Below are 15,224 nucleotides of genomic sequence, written 5' to 3'. Positions count from 1 at the left end.
AGGCTTCATCCAAATACTGAAATGCCTTTCCACATCATCAGCTGGATTTACCCAGACCTGCTCTGCTTTACGCTGCCCCATCCAAATTACTGCTTCTTATCCATTATTCTGATTGCAAACTCAAAGCAGATTAAAAGGTGAGGGTGGGTTTTCCTGTGTCCCACGATGCTCTGCCTTGCTTCATCCTTTATATGAGATGGGAGATTCCCTGGCAATATTAAACAGGAGGCCCAGAGGTCACAGTGTCCTTCCAGCCCTGGTGTATGCAACCCTCCAAGATCAGCTCTGAAGCCTCTGTTTCTGAGGGTTTTTTTCTGCTGTCTTTTCCCAGAGCATCAATACTCCCAATTCCATGGAGTGGAACCAGACACCTAATCCTGCACTGGTCTGAACACACACCCTCTCTGGGAATTAAATCAGACACAGCGAGTGATGCCAGAAAATACTGAAAAATTTGTCTTCTGAGGCAAGTTAGAACAGCCTCAGATCCCAATTAGAGGATGGGTGGGGTCTGGCAGCTAAAAAGAAACACCTTGCAATCCCTTTGCTAGTTTAAGAACCAGCACCTGCAAATAATACTGCATTTATCACATGACACTGTTTAATACAGCATTCTGATTTTTATATTTAATTCCCCATTCTAAAAACTAGCCAAGCAACTTGTCTGTTTTCAAAACTGTAAGATGTTTTCCAGAAAAATTTCCAAAAACACACCCAGCAGAGTCCCAGAGATCCTGACTTAAATTACAAGGTGTTCCTTAACCCTTATAAAAAAGAGCATCTGCCATATGCAGATTTTACTGTCTTATAAAATGTGAGAGAGCAGGATTGCCAACTGTGGCTTTACATCTCCCAATCCTTCCATTCTCACTCCCACCCAAAAATCTTCTTTACACTCTTTCCAAATGGGAGTAATTTTAAAAAATAATCTGGAAAATGAGTAAGTGAGAGAGCAAATTAAACCAGTTTTAATCTTAATTTGTAAAATTCCAGGACAAGAAAATCAGTGTAAAAAAAAAGTCTAGATAATTTTAAAGGGAAATATCTGCTTCAGAAACTATATAAAATACTATTACTAAGCTGTCCTACAAATCTGAGGTAAGAGGAGAGCCTCATGTTAGGTTTACAGCCTAAACACTTCTATTTTGAACTCTCCTGCACTATCAACAAGGTATAATAAACAAAATATAATATTTAAAATAACTACTATGAACTATGTAGTTTTTTGCTCAGGCTTAAAAGGTATTTCCTTATATACAACGAAAAATAGCTTAATTCTTGTGACTAACAACTCTGAGTGTTAGAAAATTTCACTTATTTGTCTTTTGCATTTAATTAAAATTTTTTAGAAAAGACAGAATTTTAGGAGAACCAAATAAAAAATGACCCAGTGGCTCTGACAGCAGATTATACCACAAGCTGTGAACTCCTCAAGCAGATCTCTCCCCATTATTTCTCAGGCTCTATAAAGGTCACTGTTGAAGTTAGTTACCCATGCATCTTGTTACGCCACTTATTTTTTATGCTTTTGGTTTTTCCAAGGCAGTTATTCAGCTACCCTTGATCTCTACCTGAAGACCAGGAATGAGCCAGCAGATAATTTGTATTCTTAACTGGGAGACTTACATTTTATCACTTGTCAAGGCAGGGAGGAAGAGAACGAGAAAATATCAGTGAAATGCTGTGCAAACATTATATGAGGGAAGATGGTGGATCAACAGAGCTTTAGCAAAGGCACTGACAGGAAGAAAACAGGGCTGGATTTGAAACTGTGGTTACAGAAACCCAACACTGAGCACATACAACAGAAGTGTTTGGGCTTCCTTTGTTGAGAGGCTGCTGCTGCCATGGTCTCACTGAATGCTTGCTCCATCAGACCCTGCTCCCTACAGAGCCTCTTCCACAGCCCACACCCAACTGCTGGTCAGAGGAACCGGGTCTGGATAATCCAGGCATTACCGTCTGCTGTGGGATGGGATACATCCCCTTAAAAAAGGATGGAAAGAAATACTGCTGATCTATACTCTTGGGCTACCAGAGCCTTAGACCTTAGGCAGAAGCCTTGTCAGTGCTCAGAGAGGAGACCAAGACCACCAGGGACTGAACACGTGGCACTCCCCCAGCATCTGCACCACATGGTACTCCAAAGGTTCAGGTCTGCTGGCTGTACCGTCCTTCACATTCCCAAGGATGATGAGACACTGCTGATGGAGACTGTCAGCTCAGTGGTCCTAACTGATTTGCAATTCCATCAGCTGAATTCTGCCTATTGGGGCTTCACCAAGCTTTTAATTGAATATAGGAGACATTGTAAGTCTCAATTAAAACGATGAACTCAGCCTGTATTATTAACGTCTGTTTTCCCTGTCACAGTTGATTTTATCAGGCACTGAGCAAACCCATGCTGGCATCCAAGAGGCATGCCCTTTTCATCCATCCCTGGTCCAGACAGAGATTGCCTGGACTTGAAGAGTAAAGAAGAGATAAGAGTGAGAAACTCAACCATCAGTTTTTGGGCAATGCTTCAATTCATCCTTGTATATATTATGATGATTAGATAGTGCCTCTAAAACAAGGGTCTCAAAGCACTTCAAATATTCCAGCACATGGAACTCTCCTGTGAGGAAAATACTGCTGCTGACAAGTAATCTGAGAAGCAAGAAGACTGCCATGACAACCCACACGCAGAGCGCTATCTGCAAGAGAATTGCTATCATGTGAAGGTGTAACAGAAATGAACGTGAGAGCAGTGGAACAGACCCTCTCCAGAGCTACACTGACTCTGCCTAGCCCAGCTGGTGTTAACCATGGGGAGGCAGCTGGGACCCCCAGTGACTGTGACTGTGTGCAGCCGTTCTGGAGAGCAGAGCTGCTGTCAGAGCGCTGCCTCGCCCAGAGCGTGGGTATAAATAGCATCGCTCTCGCCAGTGGGGCACTGGCAATGTGGAGCAGGACAACCTCCCTGCATGTCCTCACCCACTTGGAGCCAGAAGCGCTGTCAGATCTTGTTTACTCTCTGGTCTGCACTGCCTGTGTCAGCAGAGATGGGAACAGCTGGAAATTGAGGTTAGTTTGTGCTCTACAAGAACCAAAGCAAAAAATGAGAATTGCAGGTTGGTGGCTTTTTTGCTTGTAAATCGGGTGAAAATGGCCATCTTTCTTTCAGGATGGAATAGCAGATTTTCTTTAAACTGATACCTGGAAACAGGAACATTTTGCATTTTATTCCAGGTCCAACTTACTTGATACATGCCTCCATACAAAAATTCTGAAACTAGAGGCGAAAACTGAATAAAATCCTTAGAATTAAAATTGTAAATACATACGTACCTTATATGTAAATAGGATATAAAGCCCTGAGAGATTCCTAAATAAATGCTTTTGTCATGATCCTAAGGCTAATTTGGAGGAAAAGCTGTTGATGAGGAGCGAGCATAAGATGCATTAGAAACTTCTAGAGGCAAAGTCCCAGTCCTTCCCAGAGGAGAGCTTCCTAGCCTTACCAGAGAAATTAGCTGGTCTGGCTTTGGGCTGTGCACGAGGCAAACTCACAGGATCCACACATGGGGACTAATAGAAGTGTGGGGGAAGAAATTACAGCCTAAATAAAGTAAGGATTTAGAAAAAAGGCTTTCTCTCTCTCTCATTTTTTTTGAACAGTGGCAAAGCCTGAATTCAGGGACTAGCACTAGGAAACCAGAAAGGTTTAAGTAATATTGTGCTATTTGGAATCTGCTTTGGAAAAGCTCTGGCTTTCCTCAAAGAAGTAAAAAAGTGCAAGTAACATTAAATAAATACTCTAGGAGACTAAAATCCATCACTGTCTAAAAGCTTTTCTGGATTGAACTGTCTTACAATGTAACCATGAGTTTCAGAAGGAACAACCAAGAGCTGAGGAGATCTCTTCAGAAGTTTCATGCAAGTTTTTTACCAGTTATGTTCTCCAGGTATTTTCCCTGCCTTTGAACCATTTTTTCACCTCAAGTCCTAGGAGTCTAATAGAAAAATTAAATTTCCTGAGGTTTTCTTATCCATGGGAACACACACTGACTCTCTCCAGGGACTATGCTAGAGGCACCCAGCTCTCTCTTTGAATATTCATATTAGTGCAGTGCCTCAATTAAAGATATTTCAGAAATATGACCAGTGCCAGTTTCTGTTCCTATCAAAAAATCCAGCATCCTCTTTTCAGTGGAACTAGATCAATTTACCCCAAATCAGCATCTGCCCCAGTTTTCAGAACATCAGAAATAGAAATGAGTTCATGTCAGAAGTCACAGAAAATGGCTCTGCTTAATATAGTAAGAGTTTGTTATAGTTTCTGGCCTTTTTGCAGCACTTCTGCATTTTCCATCTCACAGTTTCCCAGTGTTTAGCCATGGCTCTACTGAGAAGCCCTCTAGAATAAGATGAGGCATGGAAGTGATTTGCTGTGACTTCTTACATTAGCAAAGCACCCAGCACAGATGGAATTACCCCCAAAAATATCTGGGCCAGGACCAGGGGGGTTTATTTGTTTCCAAGATGTGATACAAATTTAATTGGCAGAATAACTCTTGTTAATATCAGCAGTCTCTTCACGAAAGTGATGCTTGAGTCTGTCTATACTAGCAAAGTCTTTCCAGGACTGGTCCTCACCTGAGCCTTCACTCCTTGTGCATATTTAAGGCTATATTCTACCTCCAGTTACTTCTGGAAAAGCATGTTGTCTCTGTTCTGGAGCTCCCCTTTTGGCCTTTCAGGTGGGTCACCCTCAAAGGGAAAGCCAGGAGGGGAGGAGGGGGATGAGGAATCCCAACAAACAAGGCTCATCAGCACCTTGGCTGACTGAGTTTAAGCCACCATGGAAAAACATCTCCCTGTAAGAAGTGGCTTGAAAGGGAATTATGTTGTTAATGTTAACTGATTTAGCAAGCAGCCTTGCAACTGTTATTTATTACAATTAACTGACTGTGCTGTCAGCACTACCAAGATAGTGACTAGGAAACAGCATGAGAGCACCCAGCACTGCACAAAGAGATAGCAAAAAATAAGTCTTCTGGAGATGGATCTGTTTTTGAAGTGCAAGAGAGAAACAAGACAATATCATGGGGAAAATGATGCATGGAAGCACGGATTGCAGTCCAGCCCTGAGAGGCACAGACACCTTCTTGCTTCAGTGATGCACCATGGCACTAATCTAGGCAGAAGAGTGGGTTTGTGCCTTGGACTATGGGCAGGAAGAAAACACCTTCAGGGTGTTCTGCTGGCTCCAGTCATCAGGAGCCAGAGATGTCTGAAGAGATACCTGTAACCAGCCAAGGGAGATAAAACTTCTCCAGGGCCCATGAGTCACAAAAGCTGGAGGGCAGTGAAGACCTTTAAGGTGTTTTGTCCAGGTTTATTTTAAATTCGTCAAGTGATGAGGAGGTTATTGCACTGACTAACAAATTTCACAACCCAGGAGATTTCCTGCTGTTAATCTCAGATTTTCACTTTCCTCTTCCTTTTAAGATATCATCCCATAAATCCCAGCTGCTCTTCCACAACTGCCCTCCTTATCATGAACATTTTCAAGCACAGTTTTATCTGCCTCTGCAGCCCCACACAAACAGCAGGCGAAGAGGTGAGGTCAGTGCCCAAGTCCAAAGCACAGCACCAGGTGGTGAGGAGATGCAGAAGCTATTCCATGTCAGATAGGGTGGACTCAGGGCAGAAGGTACCTCATCAGATGTTCCTTGTTTATCAGCAAAAAACTACGAGATGTATAGCAGAAATGGAGAGATGAGGAGATGAAGAGTGGGAAAGTGCAGAGGACTGAGCAAGGGGAATCCTATGTGTTCACTACCCTAATCAACTGCCTCTCCAGAGAGAAGATGGGCAAAATCTTAAATCCAACTTGGATTACCCTGCTGTCTAAGTCTTTTGGCCTAGAGCCCACTTCACACCTTCCAACCCAGAGCTTCCCTGGTCCTCTTCTCATTTTCCATCCACATGGCACCTTGTCACAGGCCTCTTTTCCCCTCAGATTTGCAGTTCCTCTATCGCCTTAAGTTCCCCCTTCATCTGCTTGCCCAGAAGTGCCCAGCTGCTTCCTACACCTATTGAACAGATTATATGTCAGCTACCTAAGAAATCTTATTTTAATTTACAAGCTATCACAGTTATTGCCTTTTGGGGACAATATAAGCAACTATGAGAATTGTAAGGGACAGAAAAAAGCATTCTTATTGGTAGGATACAGGGGTAGAATAAATTTATGGGAATGATTTGGTATGAATCTATTCTGTCCACTTCTGTGAAGTTACAGAACTTTGGAACTCTTATGTTACAGAACTTTCCCTATGATTAAGTTCTTTTTGTAAGAAAATAACCCCATTGGCTTCAGCTATGCTCCTTGTCAGCACTTTAAAGAGCACAGGTCTCCCAGAGCTTCCAAACACAAGATGCTCTTGTTCATCTATGTGGGGTAGAACAATGAGCTTGACATCCATCACACACACGCAGTCCTGTCCATATTGATATGTTTGTACCACAGACTGGGGAGATTTATTCCCCATAATGGGCAGGTGAAATGACTGTGCTCATTTGGTCTAATGACTCATTTTACAAGAGATCTCATTCAGTGTGCTGGATTTCAAAAAAAGTACAGTAAATAGAGGGAATGCAAAAGTAATCCAAATATGCAAAAAGATAGACCCAATCAAGTAATACATTAAATGTCATTATTCAATTAGAGCTAAATAAAATGCTGTATCAAACAGTGCAATCCTCATTAATTTGATATATTTTAATTATTAGAAAATGGGTCTTTTATATTAGATTTATAGAGAAGAACACAGAAATATTAATTTAATTTTTTTTATAGATTGGAAAAGGCAAAACTATGCTTAAAAGTAGAATACTTTTCACACCTAGCTTTCATCCTGAAGGACATACATTTAAAACTCAGTCAGAACTGACATTTATAAATAATCATCCCTTTCTTTACTTATGGAGATTAATTTAAGAGAATTCAGGCACTCTGTATTTGCATTTGAGATGTACTCATAAGAGACCAGCCTTCCCCAGCCAGGAGAATATTGCAGAGTTAGAGATCATTACCAACCAGCTCTGCTTGCACAGATCCCTGTCACCCTGGCTACCCTGCCTGTTCCCTTCAGGCAGGAGACAACTCACATTCCAGGAGATTTAAGTAAGATCAAATCCTCTCAAAAACCCTGCCATGTCAGCACTCCTAGTAAAACTGTCTTTACATTCTTCTTTCAAACAACCCTTGGAGCAAAACACAGGTTAATGGATTTATTCAGGAGAGCTCTTGATGATTTAAAAGCAGCTTTCATGTCCACCCCTCCTCTGGGCACTGCACTCCTGCAATGACGATTCTCTACACTGCTCCTCTGCCACCGTCTTCCTCTACCTGAGCTTTGCTGCAGGCAACAGAGTCTGAGCATTCCAACTGCACCTGTGTCCCCACCTACCACCCCAGAGACAGGAGGTGCAGGGAGAACTGAGCTCCCCTAGCCTGTGGTCAAGCCTCTGGGACGTTTGCTGACCCCAGCCTGCCTCTGGAGCAGCTGCAGCTGCCACCTTCCCTTCTCCAAGGAAACACTGCTGCTTGCTGTGCACTTGCAGCTCTCCATTTCTGCCCTCTGCTAGGATGCCGCAGCATTTCCAGTGTAAAAGGATTCTTGAGACCCCTTCATTTCTGTGAGCAGTGACGTGACTATCAAAGAAGCAGCTGGGAGAGGGTTAGGGGTCTTATCTGATGCCTTGTGCCTGCAGCACAAGAAGCAGATTAGCCACAGAGGTACGAAGCAGCGAACACCCTCCTGTTTGCTGTGGAGCCCCTGGGGACAGCAGTCACTGTGCATTAGCTGAACTGGATAAATTTATTTAATTTCTGAGTTGTTTTCTTGGTTTGTTTCAAAAATCTAGGTTGAAGACTCTGGGCCTGACATCTCCTTCCTCCCCGCATGGGTGGCAGATACGCTGCTAGGCAGGCAGCCTAGGAGACTCACGCAGACATTTTAAATGATGACACCTACACATGTGAGGAAAAAATCTGACACATGCAAAGAAATGATAAAGGAGAAAAGCACATAAGCTAATGGTGGCCATTCATTTTAGAGTCATAACAGAGTACTACTTACTAAGAGCTTATGTTTTTCCTTTTTATTCTGATGGGAGAGTGGCCACATTTAAAGTTCATGAACGCCAGCAGCATTCCTTCCGTGGGAAGGTTGGTTGCAGCACACCCTGTAAGGGACTTGTCCCCTTCTAGTCTTTTATAGCAAAAATTATCTGTGAAAGGCGATTCCATTCCACTGACTTGAGAATAGACTTACCTCTCAGGGTATATTTTTCTGGCAACAGTATGTATAAAGGAACTACAGTATCACTATTATAAAGAAAACTATCGGTGTGGAAAGTTTGTGCCATGGCTATGACCTTGGAGCAGACATACAGCCTGTTTTTGGAAAAGACTGGAAAACTCACAGCTCTGAAACTTTCCATAAAGAGTTTATGGAAGAAAAAGAAACAAACAAACCTGAATGAATGAAAACCAGGTTATCAGATTATTTTCAAAACAGATGTGTTTCAGGCTAATAGACAAAAGCAACTAGGGAACACAGATGTGCAAAATTAAATACTTATTATCCTACATACACTGTAGTACATGGAAAATCACGATCTGCTGGCATCTGCAAGAATTATCTTCAAACTCTAAGGAACAAATGAGAATTGCAAGACGTTGCAGATATTTAGGACACCTCAGGAGCCTGTGAAAAAATGCTCTGCACTGAACTGTCAGCCAGCACAATTATGTTATGCCAAGCATTCATATTAAACACTTCTTGCATACCATTTTGTACATGATTTTCAAATTTGTGCTTAATGGAAGAACTCAAATGAAACAAAACATCCTGGTCACATAAAATTTCCACTTTTGGTGGTTATCTGCACTCAAAAGCCAGAAGGTGGTTTAAATAAAATCATATGGAGGATAGGTAAATTATTATATGTGCATGCATGTGAACATTCTGAAATGTGTGTGTGATGGAAATCAAAACTGAAAACAGGAGATATTTAACGGATGCTTATATCATCAGATGCCTGTGTTATATTAACAACCTGCTCTTCTCTTAAATAAAAGCAGGTTTTTGGAGTTTTTTTTTACATTAAAGACAACATTTGGCCTTCAAATTATATATAAGAAGTTTGTACTGTCATCAACAGGAATCCAATAAAACATCAATTTACACAGTCTTAAAACTAAGACTATGCTTATCATCAAATGTATTTGACCACCAAAAGGTTGCATTGCTGGGTCCTGGACACCCATTACAGACAGACACAAACCATGAATATGTTGCATTGACGTGTATCTCTCTTACCAAAGAACATTGGTTATTCAAAGCAATTAAAACAATAACTAGAAGCTACACAGAAGACAAAGTAAATTTTATTAAAACACAAGGTAGATGTCGATATCAGCATGTCCAACAGCCTTGTGGTATAAGTCTCGCTGGCTTCAACACTCAATTCATTGACACAGAAGAAATGCCAGAAACTAAGGGAAATGCAGACCATCTGCTCAATCCAGATGCAGCAGAACACACTTCTTACGTCCAAAGATATTTACCATCAGCAAATTGAGATAAAATCAATTTAATCACCTAACGACAGATCTAAGAGATTTTTTGGCATTGAAAGTAATACTGGAGTGCGTTCGAGTTGAAAGAAAACTTTGCTGTTTTTCTCATCTTTAGCATCTCTCTCTGTATAAACCAATTCTAAATAAAAGAGATAACTGGATATGGAAAATATTATCGAAAAAATGTGTGCACACAAGCAGCCAACAACCAAATCCCAGTTCCCCTGCTGCAGTTCTAAACGTGTCTAATTGATGTAGCCGGCAATGAGGTTTACTTGCAGCGTTTAAGTTCCTAGAAAGTCACAGCGTGCATACATCGACTTCCTTGCAATACCAGACCCATTTCAAAACACGAGCTAAAGTCCCTGTGCCTGAAGAAGAAATTAGGTAGGAAAACGTCTTACCTTGAAATTATGAACCTTCTCGTATTTTGGAACATGTTCATTTTCCTTCAGAGTTGCCCTTCGGACGAGCGACGTCAACTGCGAATAAGCAAAGAGTTTAAGAGGTTGCCAGATTGTCACAGACGCCTTGCGAGCGCCCAGTTTCATGCCCAAGGCTGCGAGCAGCAGATCGCGCTGCCGGCCCTGGTGCCCGGCGCGGTGCCCCGCGTTGCCGGCGGCTCGGTGCGCTGCCCAGGGCTCCCTGGCCGGCATGCTGCCGTGGAGGCGGCGGCCCGCCCGCGCCGGCTGTGTCACACTCGGGCTGGCGGGGCGGCGCGGACCATGCCGCAGCCTAGGCTGCTGGGGCGGGCGGCGCGGCCATGGAGGGCACGGGCTCGGCGGGGCGCGGGGCTCGGCGCTGCCGGCGGGCGGCCTGCGGGCCGGGGGCGGGCGGCAGCCGGCGGCGGGGACGCGCAGCCCGCGGCCGCTCCCTCCATCGGCGGCGGCCGGCTCGGGGGGCGCGGGGACGCGCACGCCTCGCGCCCTGCTCCCGCCCGCTGCCCGGCGCGGGGGGCGTCGCGGCCCCGCGCGGAGGGGCCCCGCCCCCTGCGGCCGCAGCCAATGAGATCCCGCCGAGGCGGGCGGAGCGGCCCCGCCCACAGCGGCCCCGCCCACAGCGGCCCCGCCCAGAGCGGCCCGGCCCCTCCCGGCCCCTCCCAGAGCGGCCCGGCACCTCCCGGAGCCCCGGGACAGGCACCGGGGCCATGGGCCATGAACCGCCAGAAAACGGCAGCTCTGCGCTCCTGGGGGTGCCGAGGAAGGCAGGGCAGCGACCACCAGCCCCAGGGGGAGCGCCTCTCCCCGACCCCCCGTCTGCCGTGGCCTGTGCACCAGAGTACGGCCAGGAGCGGGTAGTGACGGCTGACGGGCACCACTCTTCCCTTAAAGTTACGTTTTTCAGTGCTTTCAGTGTGAAAACATGCTCAGCAATCTCACACTTCGTAGGGGTGGGAACACAAATGTCACCCCAAGTTCATTGCAGCAGTCCATCCAGCAAAGAGCTGAACCCCGAACTGCTGGTGACTCTTTAGGAATCGACAGATCCTAACAGAAAGTGAATGACCACAGTCTCCTACTGGACCGAAACCTGAAGTTTGGACGGATGCAGCTGACGATGAAATGTGCACAGGGCAGTCTGCCCCTGCCAGCCCTCACACAAACTATTTCACACGACCATTAAAGCCTTGAATTAACTGCCACAGGAGCCAGGATCAAGGCGCTCACAAAGGAGCGGGCAGACTGTGTCATACCCAGCCGGAGCTGCCCTCCAGGGCAGCCCAGCCCAGCTCCGGCTGGGCACTGACAGCCGGGAGGGCTCACCTCCATGGCCACTCTGCCCCTTGCCTTCTGGTGTTCTCCGAGCATTTGTGAACAGTCTTTGGCACAGAGAGCAGAAACGGACCCTTGATCCGACTACAGCCAAGCTCTGCAGCGAGGGGCTGATACCCTCCTGAGCTGCGGGGTGCCGGGGACCCTTCCCGCCTGTGCAGACAGCCGGCGCGCAGCCTCCCTCCCCCTGCACAGCCTGCCGCACTGCAACCGCTCTCCCTGCTGCAGCAGAGGTATTTTTATCTCTCCTGAGTCAGAAACCAACGACAAGCACAGTTTGTCACAAGCTTCTGGGTGGAATTGGTATGTGCTTTGCAGCTGGATCACAGTGTTCCAGTTTAGCTCAGTCCTGCCAACCCAGCTGAGAACAGTGCTCACTGGGAGCCCCTCTTCTGTTCTCTTGTGTGGCCACCAGCACCTTCCCGACAGGTTTCAAAAATCTGCTGGGTTTCAGCAAAGGGTCATGGTGCAGAGATTAAGGATCAAGGCCAGTGCTTCATTAAACACTAATCTGCAATATAACTAATAATTGAAACACTGGCTACAGATTACACAGGAGGATGCTGTCAGGCATTACAGGCTCATACAGGGGTCTGACTCAATTCCCAGTTTCAATACAGGCAGGAGGCTGCTTGATCCATTCTATCAAGAAATATGTTTCCAACAACTACCTCAATCTGCCTGTCTTACTTTTAATCACTCCTTTCTGGTGCAGGTGAATGCTCCTCTGGCATTTTTCTGTCCATCCTTGCAAGTGTATTAACACTCCATGGCAACAGGAGATCAAGAAAACTGAGATGATGAGTAAGAGATGACAAAAACTGACCACTTCATCTACACAAAGTGTGAAAATAGCATGGACTCAGTGGAGGAGGAAGCAGGAAGGCTTTTGAGGTCCTCTCCTCTCCTCTCCTCTCCTCTCCTCTCCTCTCCTCTCCTCTCCTCTCCTCTCCTCTCCTCTCCTCTCCTCTCCTCTCCTCTCCTCTCCTCTCCTCTCCTCTCCTCTCCTCTCCTCTCCTCTCCTCTCCTCTCCTCTCCCATCATGGTTTACTGCCCAAGAACTACGTCAGGTGAAAGTCCTCATAGAACAAGATGGACCTACACCTGCACCAGAGTAATCCTCTCCAAACAACTTTGAGTGACAACAGGCTCAGGAAATAAGTAATGAATTCTAAAAACATTTCATTACACTTTTCTCTGCAACCTAAAATTCCTCTTATTTTTTTAAAGGGAAAAAATGCATCACCAAAACTTTATATTGGAAATAAATTTGTTGGAAATAACACAGAGATTTTCAACAATAAATTTACTATCAGAATCAACTCTTATTATTTTATGTAATTCCACTTAAGAAGCAAGGTAAAGCAAGCTGAATTTCCCTTTCAACAGCTAGTAGAGCACATATCTGCATTTTGGCATACTTACTCCTTAATTGTCAGCTTCCCTTTTCCTAATTCTGAAGAACTGAGTTATTTTCAATGGCACTTTAGAGTCACGCTAGTAGAAACAGATCTCTGGATCCCAGAAAATTAAATCTAAGAATGCTTATAAAAAGGTGTGCAAAACTACCCAACAGGGAGAGGTCCTATCTCATGGCTGTAATTATGAAAATGTGTTATAATCTGGAAAGTAGTTATATGATTATGAATTTTAATTTTAACAGTGCTTTGTGTTACAGTACTCTAACAGAGACTGCTTATTGGTTTCACATAAATCAGCTTCCTGTTGTTGATTGCGAAGCATTTTCTGCTGTTTACAAATCAGGGAGTACCGTGCTCACCACCTACCCACCCTTCCAGCCATTCGCCTGGGCTATATGCAGCAGTGTACACCAGAAACAGAGATTGAAAGGAAGTTAAAGCCACAGAGCTAGCAACTGAAAAATTAAAATTTATACAACTGCTTTCAGATGACACAATGTTATAATGTTTATGCTCATTCTTCTGCCATTGCCTAACTTTGGGTGTTTGGCTTTGCAAAGTAATGCTTTCCTTTACACAGATCATATCCCTTCTTTCAAAAACCAAACTGAAGAATTTCTGTCGTACACACCTTCCTGACAGCAGTTTGGGTCATCAGGCAGGTGCAGATCTTTAACTTTTCAGTATGTGAGATAATAAAGTAAGAGAGAGCAAGCCACTGTCCTCAGGTAGCCCTAGTCACTGCAGAGATGAGTCATCCCTGAGAGCAAACAAGTGAAGTCAGGGACTTGGGGCTTAAATCCTGCAGGAAGCTATCCACTCCCAAGACACTCTCCTGCTCCAGGCTCTCTGTGCTGTCTCCATTGCCTGTAGCCTGCAGGTCCTGCTCCTTTTCTTACATTTTTGGCTGGCTTTTGATTCAATGCCTCCTCTTCACCAGTGGCTCCTGCACTCCCACCCACCAGCAAAGTCTCCTCTCCAGAGCCCTTTCTTTTTCCAACAAATTATCTTTATAACTTGCTCTGCCTGAAGATACTATCTGCTACATACTGGATGAAAGAGGTAAAAATCTAAAGAGGGAAGTAATTTTCTTTCCACTTCCCTAAGTCTTAATTTTATTTTTTTTTTTAGTAATTGTGTGTGACAAACATTTGCAATCACAATTGCATGTGCAGGGAGCAATATGCTGTGCAGACTCCATGAGGAAGGAAACAGCCAGGCTGTCATTCTTAAATTTAATTTCAGGACATGATTTCACAGGACTGAGGTGAACTGAAAATGGAATGATTGGAAGCAACAGCTGAGCAATTTCTCAGCAGAGCATGCAACCAGAGCAGCCTCGGTCCTGTACATTTTAGTGATTTAAGCACTAAAAAGCCAAACCCAGCAACACAACAGCCTTTAAACCACAACATCTGTTTAGAGGTTCTACATTGCACATATGGACTGAAGGGGAAAAAAAAAAGGACAAAAAGACTATTCCAGATATTCAATATCTATTCAGTGCTATTTCAGGTCTTCCCATTTGTTATAAAATCTCAGCTGTAAGAGTGGTTCAGTTTAGGTCCTTCTGGGACTCCACTTTCCTGACTTGTCCCTGGAGGAGTCCTTCAGGGTGCAGGAGGAACAGCTGCTCTCTGGAGCACTATTTGCCCTCAGTGTTAGCTGGATAATGTATGCCTATTTTCTGGTACTAATCTCCCAATCAGTAAGTCTTATTATGAAGCCTTCACAGAATTGATTTAAAAGTCATCCACGACTTGCAGTAAATTCCAATTAGTCACTCTCTGAAAGACACATTATGTAAGTTTACTCCAGTCACACAGTTCAGTCGACATCGTACAAATTATCTTTCTAAAAAGGGAAATCAATGCATTTCCATTTGTTGAGTAATAAAGTGAAATTACTTCAGTGAAAAAAAAAACAAAAAAAACCAAACCCAAACCAAAACAGAAAAATTCAAGTCAGGTTAAGATCACAGGTCCTAGAATAACCAGATTATAATTGATCAGTTGATCCTGAAGCCCATGTGCATTTCCAATACAGTGGAATGTTTAGTTCTCTGAGCACCTGGCTCCACTCTCAAACACATTATCATGTTTTCTTCAGAATGCATGTGTAGTACACGGCAGGCTTTTCATTCTCAAATGGTATTTTCATGTTATGACAAAATATGCCTATATTGTTTCAGAATTTATATATAATATGATCCCTTCCCTGTATTTTAATAATAACCAGCAGTTATATTGCATGCATTTTTTAAAAACATCAAAGATGATGCCCTATTGTACATATATCAAGAAACAAGACATTTGGTTTACTATACAGTGAGCCACTGTACATTTTGCAGTATTCTGTTTCACTGTATAGCTAACTTAGCCAAATGCATATACT

At 44.1% G+C, this 15,224-nt stretch overlaps 1 protein-coding gene across 1 annotated transcript in view; it reads right to left on the bottom strand.

Annotated features, from left to right (window-relative positions):
* CHN1 (chimerin 1) overlaps positions 1-15,224 on the bottom strand; it is a 94,853-nt gene that overhangs the window by 18,425 nt on the left and 61,204 nt on the right. Inside the window, exon 8 of the mRNA XM_063400485.1 lies at positions 10,042-10,119. Within this exon, the coding sequence (XP_063256555.1) occupies positions 10,042-10,119 (78 nt within the window). The remainder of the gene's footprint in view (positions 1-10,041; positions 10,120-15,224) is intronic.

Source organism: Prinia subflava, chromosome 6 (assembly GCF_021018805.1).
Source record: "Prinia subflava isolate CZ2003 ecotype Zambia chromosome 6, Cam_Psub_1.2, whole genome shotgun sequence".
Taxonomy (NCBI): domain Eukaryota; kingdom Metazoa; phylum Chordata; class Aves; order Passeriformes; family Cisticolidae; genus Prinia; species Prinia subflava.
This window is presented reverse-complemented; position numbering and strand designations above follow the sequence as displayed.